The sequence below is a fragment of the Anneissia japonica genome, unplaced genomic scaffold (genome assembly GCF_011630105.1).
Source record: "Anneissia japonica isolate Jap-2015-1 unplaced genomic scaffold, ASM1163010v1 scaffold288039_len1115542_cov189, whole genome shotgun sequence".
NCBI lineage: Eukaryota > Metazoa > Echinodermata > Crinoidea > Comatulida > Comatulidae > Anneissia > Anneissia japonica.
Genome location: NW_022726160.1, coordinates 768,805 through 779,480, shown reverse-complemented (window position 1 = coordinate 779,480; position 10,676 = coordinate 768,805). Strand labels below are relative to the sequence as shown.

At 34.4% G+C, this 10,676-nt stretch overlaps 1 protein-coding gene across 2 annotated transcripts; it reads left to right on the top strand.

Moving 5' to 3' along the window:
• The first annotated feature begins 2,923 nt into the window (after positions 1 to 2,923).
• LOC117113031 (tripartite motif-containing protein 2-like) lies at positions 2,924 to 7,668 on the top strand. Of its 2 annotated transcripts, XM_033256253.1 has the most exons (4): positions 2,952 to 3,001; positions 3,975 to 4,146; positions 4,483 to 4,633; positions 4,830 to 7,668. In XM_033256253.1, exon 4 carries the CDS (start codon positions 4,830 to 4,832, stop codon positions 6,969 to 6,971), a length of 2,142 nt encoding a protein of 713 aa, XP_033112144.1. In that variant the 5' UTR covers positions 2,952 to 3,001; positions 3,975 to 4,146; positions 4,483 to 4,633; the 3' UTR covers positions 6,972 to 7,668. The 2 variants fall into 2 exon arrangements, with proteins under 2 accessions (XP_033112143.1, XP_033112144.1); XM_033256252.1 differs by lacking the exon at positions 3,975 to 4,146 and having other exon boundaries at positions 2,924 to 3,001.
• Positions 7,669 to 10,676: the final 3,008 nt, after the last annotated feature.

The following is a 10,676-nucleotide window of genomic DNA, read 5'->3' as shown; positions in this document are numbered from 1 at the left end:
ACAGTGTAAAAGCAACGAACGTAATGTTCAAAGCTCCGAACGTAATGTAAAAAGTACCGAACGTAATGTAAAAAGCACCGAACGTAATGTAAAAAGCACCGAACGTAATGTAAAAAGCACCGAACGTAATGTGAAAGCACCGAACGTAATGTTAAAAGGGCCGAATAACAAATGCGCCGAACGGAAAAGAGGCACCAAAGGCAGTAACGGCGTTCCATAGATATCACCCTGTCATGTCAGAGCACGACATACGTGTCTACAGAGAAGAACCAGTTACTCTTTGGGTTGCCATGTATCCCGAATTTTATTTTATGCCCAATTTGTAGTTATTTGGTTTGATTATATTTTGTTTATTCAGTTTCGGCAACAGTATATTATACCATGGAGGAAATATAATATATTTATTTCATATATATATTATAATATATTTCCTCCATGATTATACAAAGACAAGGAATGAACATTAAAAATATACAAATGCCTAGAACTGAATCACTGTTGAAGACTCTCTTTTAACAAAAATATAATAAATAATAAATAAACATAAATAATTTAAATGCAATAAATTATCAAAAATATCTTTAACAAAATATTTACGATATCAGAAATTGAAAGTAAATGTAGGCGTGAACATAATGTTGAGGAAGTTCAGATTCAAGTTTTTGAAAGAACAATTAAGATCCGTTATGTCGGAAGGAAGAATAAACCAGAGTTTACAGCCTTAGGGAAGAGTGAAGATTGAAGAAACAGTGTGAGCAAAAGGAGCCGAAGAGAAGATCATTTTGTGACGGCAAATAGGAGAAATAAAGGAAGAAACATCAAGGTCAATTATACCAAACACTTGAAAATCAATATGAGATGAGATGGAATTAGAGGAAGGAAAGATAATCTGTTCTCATATTAGAGGGACGTTAAAAGTGTTTAGGGATCTAAACACTGAGGCATCTCAAGAAGGTTGTGGGCAGTGGCGGATCTGCCCAGCCTGTCCTTTATGTTTTGTGGAGTATACATCCCTCTTATGGTAACTTCCCGCCCCCACCCCCAAAAAAGAAGAAAACCATTGCGGAGAAAAAATTATATACATTTTCTACATATTAGTAGGCAATCCACCTATAAAATCTATTAAATAAGCCTCTGGAACCCCTAAATTGTCATATTTTTCGGGGCTTCGCCCTCTGGACCATATTCGGGATATTTTGAACGACGCCGAATCACGCCCACCTCCGGCCACCCCAGTATACGGCGCCCTAAAATTTTACCTTTCCCCTCACCGTCTTGCACCTCCAGATTTCACACTCTGGCGCCGCCACTATGGGATAATGTTGAAACCAGATATAGTAGTTTGTATTCTCACCCAGGTAACAAGCCATGTACCTTTTTTGTTTTGTTATGTTCCCTTTTTCTCCACATTGTACTAGGCCTAGGCCTATGCCCTTTTGATTGGTATTATTTCATTGATTGATGTGATTGTATTCTTTATATGTGTAGACCTACACCATCACTGTGGTGTGCCGGTGTTTGAAGCGATCTCAAAATAAATAAATTATTATTATTGTTGTTGTTGTTGTCATCGTCCTCGTCGTGCTCGTTGTCGTTGTCGTTTAAATTATTATTATTAATAATATTATTATCATTATTAAACACAGGATTGACTCAAACATGACTTGGGTCAGCCCTCTGTGACGTGATTATGAATACAAGAGTGTACAAACCCAAAATGAGTGTGGTATGCAAAATGCTTCATCATCATCATCTTCATCATATCCGTCATCATTAGCAGTATCATTATTGCCTTTTTCTAGCAGTGGCAGGAAAATTCATTGATTTTGTTCTGTTTTTTTTTTTTTTTTTTTTTTTCATGACCGACACATTTATAATCACTTTAAATGCTTGAATCTTTTCCAAACTATGTCCAAACACAGACCAGAGAAAATAGAACACTATTTTCTCTATGAATAGACCATATACAAAAGATGTGCCGCGTAAAATGTTACAGTCTGGAGTGCGCTGTCGACGATGCAGTGAAGACCAATTAAAGGGAGTTAGGCAAAAACACCACACTGGATATTTTAAAAACGTATCGATCAACTGTCTCAATGAAACTTTCGGGAAAGTTTATCCAGGTGACAAGGAAGAAATTATATGTTTTGGTGACGATACAATTTAGTTATCCTAGCAGACCTAAAATATCTCAATAAATCTATCAATGAATATAAATGAAACTTTCCATAATAGTTCGTCATAGTCTAATTAAGAAATGATTATTATAAATTTTGGTTACGATCCGGAGTAGGGGTGAGGAGGATGACCGAGAACAGTTTAATACATGAATATAAACAGACCCAGTTTGTAAGGCCTACATAATATTTTTAAATTTTAGAGTTAAGTTTTTACCACAATATTCAGTGAAAAAAATATGTGAATCAATGATAACTCAACCAGGCATGTACGCATAATTCTCTGTGTATGGGGAGGAGCGAATCTTCAGTGAATGGAGTCCCAAACAGGGACCACATAATTTATTATCAAATTCAGATGTTGATTAATTATATTTTATTATCATTCACTTTAACATTTAATTTCAAGGTGACAAAAAAAAACACAATATAAAATTTTATGTGACAAGTTTGTGTGATGTGTCCTTATATGGACATGTCAATATTAATATTATTGAAATATGGGCAAGTCTGTTATATTCATATAAAATTTGATATTTTGGACAGGTCGAGCCTAACACAAATATATGAAATGTGATAAAGATAGTATATAAACTTCAATGTTAAACTCAATATCTTAAAACCACTATAAAACAGTCATGAAATAAAGAAAACATTCAGAAATAATAGTCGAATATCTATAATTATAGTAAAATTATTAAGTTGGTTTGACAGTGATTTTTTTTTAGAAACTTGTCAATGAGCATTATAGATAGGGGAATTCCCAATCGGCAATAGTGCGCCATATTTGCAGTAATTGAACTAAGATCAACTCCCAGATTTAAGTGAGTTTAGTGTGCTACTAGTATTTAAACATTCGATTTCTATTTGAAGTTCAGTTGTTTAGGCATCTTATGCATTGATACATTTTTTTTATCACTGATAGAAAAATATGTGCTATCTAAAATCAAGGTCATCTTTAGGAAAGGCCACGTCACATAGCTACATCGTCGTATTTCCTCCACATGGTACTTCCTCCATGTCTGTGTCTGGCCCTTTTTGAACAACTCACAACACAGGCTAGGCTTTCCATGAGCTAGCTGTACACTTTCTATGGTTACTGCATTAGAAATTCATTCCACAAAATATGGTGTACAATTCAATTCAACAAAATATATATTTACAGTACTTCATTTAAGAAAACCAAATCATTTTTCAAATGTAAAGTGGAACACACACTGCACCGACTGCACTAGGCCTACTACTATGAAAATCCACTCACCCTGCCATTGACAATCAGCAGACGGCGTAAAAATTTTTTTTTTTTTTAAATTTAAAAAAAAATTATAATTTGCCTATCGAATAATATTATTTTGATTGCCAACTAAACTGTAATATTGTGGTCTAAAAGCACACGTTGGACATTAAAAACTCTCCCTGTAAGGGCACATAGAAACAATTATTAGATTATCACTCTTTAAAAAAAAAAAATGATGAGGGAAGGCGCTTTTTTTTTTAATCGGAACAATGATTATTTCGCTTTTGTTTTTATGATGAGGGAGGGACTGTTTATATTTTGTCTGTAATAGTAAATATTGTATAAAAACTGGTTTAATTTTATAGTTTTTTAAAGAAAATGTATTTGAAGTCACAAAATTGCATTGTTATTTTTATGCTGTTGAAATATTAATTGATGCGGCAAAAAATTTTTTTTTTATTCCCACATCAATATTTCCCGAATTTTTGACGCAGCGGGAGTGATAATCTAATAAATTTTTCCATTTGCCCTGAACCTTACTAGGGGTTTTTTATTCGTAGACCGAGGCTTTGTTGGGCCCTTGTTTTGGACCCCCTCCAGCGGATATGTCAGACCCCTTGTCTGCAACTCTCTGGTGCCAACACTGTGAATAAGTAAAGGAAATCACATTATTGATTTCTGAACTATACCAGTATATGTCAGAAATGAGTTTTCACACTAAATTTTTTTTTTGTAAGTATGTTGGCCATATTTTTTTATATTGTTTGTACATAATCTTATCACCTATAATTTTTTTTTCCCATTTTGATAAAATAATTTGTTATTGCAGTCTTTAATTTCCTTTTTGTGTTACATTTTATTCATGCATTTAATTGATTTAGAAAAAATTGTTATCTAATTGGTGTTTTCTTTTTTTATTTTGTGTGTTTTTTATTGTTTGTTTTTAACTGCTACTTGATTGTTCTGTGTACTTTTATTGTACCTCTTATAGTAAATGTCAATGCAATTCAGTTTTAACTTGACTGCAAATGTGATGAATAAAATACTTACGTATGTTTTTCATTGTAGAGTTGTTTCTCGTGCCAATTACTTTTGGACTTTAACCTGTTGATACAAAATTTAATCAACATTTCATCCGGTAAATAAAGTTATTAGAAAATGCCCACATTTAACTGATAAGGTAACAACAGGAACTTCATTTCCGATAGTTAAAATCAAGGTAAGAGATTGATATAATTACATTCTAAATAAGCATTCATATGTACACATTATTATTAATTAAATGCATATACAGTACCAATATCTATCTTGAGGCCCCTAATATCAGCTCACCAGTAATGGTGAAATGAACAGGTCACCCTCATTTAATATGGTTTAAACGAAATAAGAAATAAAAATCTATATTGTTTTTACAGATGTCTGTATCAAAAGCCTTACAGTTTATGGATAAAAAAGATCTTGAGTGTGCCATCTGTCTCAGCAGGTTTCAACAACCAAAGACACTGAATTGCATGCACACCTATTGTCTACAGTGTATCCAGAAATGGGTGGAAACTCATGGAAAGATGAAATGCCCCACATGTGGACAAGAACACGATATAACAAAAGGAGATTTAAAAAATCTAGCTTCCAATACAATGATTAGTAAACTATTAGAGTATGTCATGAAAACTGAGGATCAAAAACCAATTAAATGTGTCTGTGACAACCAACCAGCATACCACTGCTCAACATGTCAACTGTATCTTTGTGGAGGCAACTGTATCAAACAACACAAAGCAGTACCTTTAACTAAGGATCATTCACTTTATACACTAGACATAAAGGGACAAGATGGCCAACCAACCAATTGCCAAGTTCACTGCAACACCCCACTAGAATATTACTGCTCTACTTGCAACAGATCTGCATGTGAGCAATGTAGATACATCATTCAATGTCATCAAAATCTACATGAAGTGATTCCAATGTTAACTGCTATAGAAGAGTTTAACAGAGATGCCAATGAAGTTGTCAAATTAGCACAGGAAACTGAAAATGAATTAACAGTAAAACTAGAATTCATGGTTAAAAGTAAATTATTATTTAAATCTCAACTAAAGCTAAGTAGGAAAGCCATTGAAACTCAAGAAAATAAAGATAAAAGCAAAGAATTAATTTTGGATCTGGAAAAGATACGTACAGAAAGAGAAGATGCCATTGATAGTAAATTTAAAGATATTGATTCTAAGAGAACTGAAATGAATAATACAATGGCTACAGTGAATTCAATGAAGAACAAACCAGAAGAACGAGATGCACTTGGATTCCATAAGACAGTTATCAATGCTGTCAAAGACATGGTCCTAGCAACTGATTTTGATAAATTATTTCAAAAAATACAAATTACACCAAATACTCCGTGTGCACACTTTGATGAGTTGATGAATACAGATTGCACTTTTAAAATAACAACTGCTGATAGCATGATGTACAAGGTTGCTGATAATGATAAAGAAATTACTGTCACAAAAGGACAAACATTTGTAGTAAAAGTATCAAGTTTACAAGAGAGTGATGCATGCAGATTAGCTGCAACACTAATATACTCATATAGAGTATCGCCAACTAAGGTAGAATATGATGGAAATGGAGAGTACAAAATAACAGGTACATGCAATGTGGAAGGTGATTGGCAAATGAAGATAACTGCTGGAGCTGCACACATCAAAGGATCTCCAGTGAAAGTCAAGGTGGAACCATTGGGACTTGTTCATACTATTGGTAACATATTAGATTACAAAGAACATAATAAAACAGAGAATGTGTCAGATTTAGTGTTAGATAGAGATGGATGTATATTAGTATCAAGCTACAGTAAAGATATATTGAAGTTCAACCAATCAGGTTCATTTGTTGCTAGGATACAGATGCCAAAAGATGTGGAAGTGAATAGAATGTATCAAATGAATGATGGTCACATGATATATAGTGATTTCTTATCAAAATGTGTTGTAATGTGTGATGATAAATTTCAGGAAATTCGCTCATTTGGTAAAGGCATTTTGAAATTTCCAATAGGTTTGACATTACACAAGGAAACTAGAGCCTTATATGTAGCAGATCGTAATTATCACTGTGTGTATAAATTCAATGTTGATGATGGCAGGCTGCTGGGTAAGGTAGGTTCAGAAGGAGGTGAATTAGGCCAAATGAAGATACCACAATCTGTCACTTTAACTATGGAGGGTCATGTGATTGTTGCTGACTTTGGAAATCGCAGAATACAAATGTTTGATGCAAGTGGTAAGTTTATGAGAATACTCGTAGATAGTGGTAAAGGAGATGGCAAAGTTTGGGGACCTCATTGTGTAACCATGGATATGGATGAGAATATATTAGTATCAAGTAATGATAAATTACAATTATTTGATAAAAATGGTGTCTTCATAAAACGAATAGATTGTGAATATGATGGATTATATATCCCACTAGGAATCACAGTAATCTCCGAAAGACCAAGAAGAGTAGCTGTAGCAAACAATGGAAAAAACAATGTTAAAATATTCAACTATTAAAATTATATTGAAATGCTCCTTAATAGCTCCAAAGATGATATCTGCAGTATTTTAATACACTAATCAATATGTTTGATTAATGTATTCAAGCAGATTAAAAACAAATGTATGAGAATAATTTAATGTGCTTATATTATAATAATAATTTAATGTTAATTTAATTTAACGTTGAGAATTCTGGTTGGTTTTTATATATCAACTTGTTGAAGTGAGGGTACACCTGATCAAAAACAGCTCTTTATTACTGTATTATCAACTTTTTGAAGTGGGGGTACACCTGATCAAAAACAGCTCTTTCTATTATCTTGGCGAGGATAGAAAGTACTTAAATTGTCCTATAGTTAGATGGGTTTGTTTGATCTCCACCTTTAAACATGAGACATGTCTTTGCTTTTTCCAATTATCTGGGAAAATCCTGTTGTGAGTGGTGAATTAACTAGATACTGTAGTTAGTGAAGGAATATACTATAATTGTTTCAGTCACCTGTTTTAATAGTTTTACTGAGATCTCATCATTTCCAGTATACTGTGTGTGTTTGCAAACATGCGGTTAATGCAAAATGGGATATTCTTTGTATCAAGTGGATAATTTTTTGTAATTGGAAATATTTTAAATAAAATTTATATCTTACTTCCAAGCTTTTGTTACTACCTCAGCAACTTCTTCAGGGCAACTGATGTATTTACACAGATCACATAATCGCATGGTCATCCAAGCATGCAATAGAATTTGAATGATCATGTGACAACACCTCCTCCAGTACTGCCGGTAGCTCGTATCCACGGTCACGATTGAGAGTGGGGTGCCTGGTCCGAATTTCCATAGATTCTCTTATTTTCCTTGGCCAATACCTTTCTTCTCGGTAAATAACTATTCTTTGTTACTGACTGGTAACAATGAATATGCATACGTTAATTGTACACTCTACGCCGTTGTAGCTGGATTTATGAATGAATATTAATGAGTTAAAGATATATGCATATTAATTAGTTAAATTATTTAACAGTAAGTGACACCAAAACATAAGCATCTAAATTCATGCGGAAGAACAATTACTTTTTCTATCATTTCGGCACAAACAAGTTTATTCACTCAAAAAAGCATAATTCTAACTTCTAAGATCAAGCATTGTTAAGCCTTATTGCTTCTCTGAGCCTACCCTATATCAAGTTATCATATGTTATTGCAATGGGTCTTGTTCTTTCTATGCTTTTGGTGGGTAAAATCCTAAGGACTTTTATGGTGTATTTTATGGTGTAGGCCTATGAGTATAACAGAAGGGGTAGAAATAGGGTCGAATTATAAGAATGGTCCACCACCACAGTTACAGCACGCAACAATGTCTTTTTTAACATAAATCGGTAGAATACCCATAGTGGAGCTGAGGTGACTTGGTGGGTGGCTGATATCTCTCATCGGAGTACTGTAGGAGAGTTGGAGTTGGGTAGCAGAGGACGAAGTCTCAAAGCAGTTACCCAGGCTTAAACCGATTTTCTACTAGGCGAATTTATTCGCGCGAATCGAAAGCGTCGTGCATGCGCATTCATATTTCTATCGGCGTTTTCGCTTCAGCGAAATTGGTAGTTCAAACTCTCTCTACTTTTTGCGAAGCAAAAAATGTGCGCAACCAATCAGAGCTCAGGAACCGAGCCGACGCCTTCTATTCGCGCGAATAAATTTGCCTAGTGGAAAACCGGCTTTATGGACAATAAAAAAAATCTTAGAACATCAATATAATTTTCTACCATTTTGCAATAAATACACTATATTTTTCACACAAAATAATATACAAATTGCGTGATTTTGTCAGTGTTAAAGAATTAAGCTAGGAACCATTTGTACGGTTGCGATTGAGGCTCCGCTTGCGGTGAGGTCCCATTTATTTCAATATAACTGTTTTAAACGAGAGTTATTCCATTAAGCTGGTTTTCCACTAGACGAATTTATACGCTTTCGATTCTCGCGAATAAATTCGCCTAGTTGAAAACCGGTTTTAGTGCGGTTGTGTTGCGTGTCCGTAACCACATGCGCTTCAATAATTTTAATCGCTTCATGGAGCGGCGATTCATCTGTTTTGATTTCAGCCGGTTGTGCGGTGTGGTGAATCCAGCAAAAAAGGCCTTTAAAACGCACGTGCACGGAATCACTTAAAACACACTGCAATTTTGAAACGCAAACAACTTCAGCGCTGGAACTGCAACAGGACAAATGGATTTTTGCGTTCAGGCACACCATTGTAATTCACGTGTCATCTTGTACTTTCACGTGTTTTTATTCACTTTTATGTGTTTATATGTCTTATATTGCCAAAGAGGAAACAAATTTACATTTTTTATATTGGACAATAAAGTTAATCCTATCTTATCTTGTCAAACCGGGTAGTTGTGCACCACTTCATGAGTAAACTCGGTAAGAATAGTGCGGCCCTGTGAGGACATACTTTAAAAAAAAAATCGAAATTTCGGAAATGGGGGAACACCAGTGTCGGCGCAAACAGTGGAATTCTCGTTGGTCAGACCAATAATCAATCTCAGGGAGATTTTGCAACCTTACGAAAACGATAACGAATACGTCATTATCATTGTCGTCATTCATGCCTAAAACATTATTGACAATATGCTGTACGAGCTCAATACAGTATGATATCCTTGATTCAAACAACATGAATTGCCTAATCTGACAGATAAGCTACTGTAGGGGAAAGGTTGACTAAAAAGGTGATGACATAACCATATTCGTTATCGTTTTCGTAACTGCTAATTCCACGTGCCTGGATAGCCTGGGTTCCAGGCCCTAATTTTAGGTTTTTACTCTTTATTGCACTTAGTCTCTAAATTAACTTTCTCGTTGGTGGCGCTGTCCAGAATGAGAAAAATAATAAAAAATAAGAGACTTGTGGCAAGTCTAGTGCCTGGAGTGACTTCACTGAAAAACTCTAGTAGCGTTCAACTTCTCTGTCTCTGAAGCCATGGTGCTTATAATAGGGTATTTTGAGATGCTCTGCGCGATTCATGATCAACAAGCTATACAAATTTATACTCATACTCTGAATACCAGGGGCTGGTTGGGGTGGTGGGGGGAGGGGTTGACCAAGGCAAATCAGTTCTCGTACAATCCCGAACCATAACATAGATATTGCGAATGTTGTGATGTCCGAATGTTCAATCACTTATTTATTTTCTAGGGTAGCCGAAACAGACAGCAATTTTAAAGATTCAACAATCGCAAAAACTGTGTTTTGATCAGCAAATTTATACTTTTTATAATTCATTATTGATAAATATACAAGCACTGTATCAAAAAATTGTTTACAATAAAAAAACTTTCAAATTACTGACAAATAATATCATGTATTCTATTATCAGCAGAATAAAACATCAATCTATTTAAATATATTTATTATATACAGGATATCCTTTCAGGTTTCATTATAACATTGGGGTAGTGGTAATAATATAATGAATAAAAGGTTTTCTAAAATCATAAAAATAGGGAAAATAGATGAATAAATGAAATTCATCTTCTATATTATCAAGAGCATAGAAATAAAAGAAAACCCTGAAATAATAGCCTAGTAGGCCTAAATTAAAACTTAATCGCAACATTCGGGAACAAACCATCACCTGAAACTCTGGTAGCGCCCCCACCCGTAAAATCATAGATCCGTCCTTGTTGCAGGCCAGTCCGGTGCTCTTCCTCAGCGT

Coding starts and splice junctions, on each gene's coding strand:
- LOC117113031 (XM_033256252.1), top strand. CDS start 4,830: ATGTCTGTATCAAAAGCCTTACAGTTTATGGATAAAAAAGATCTTGAG.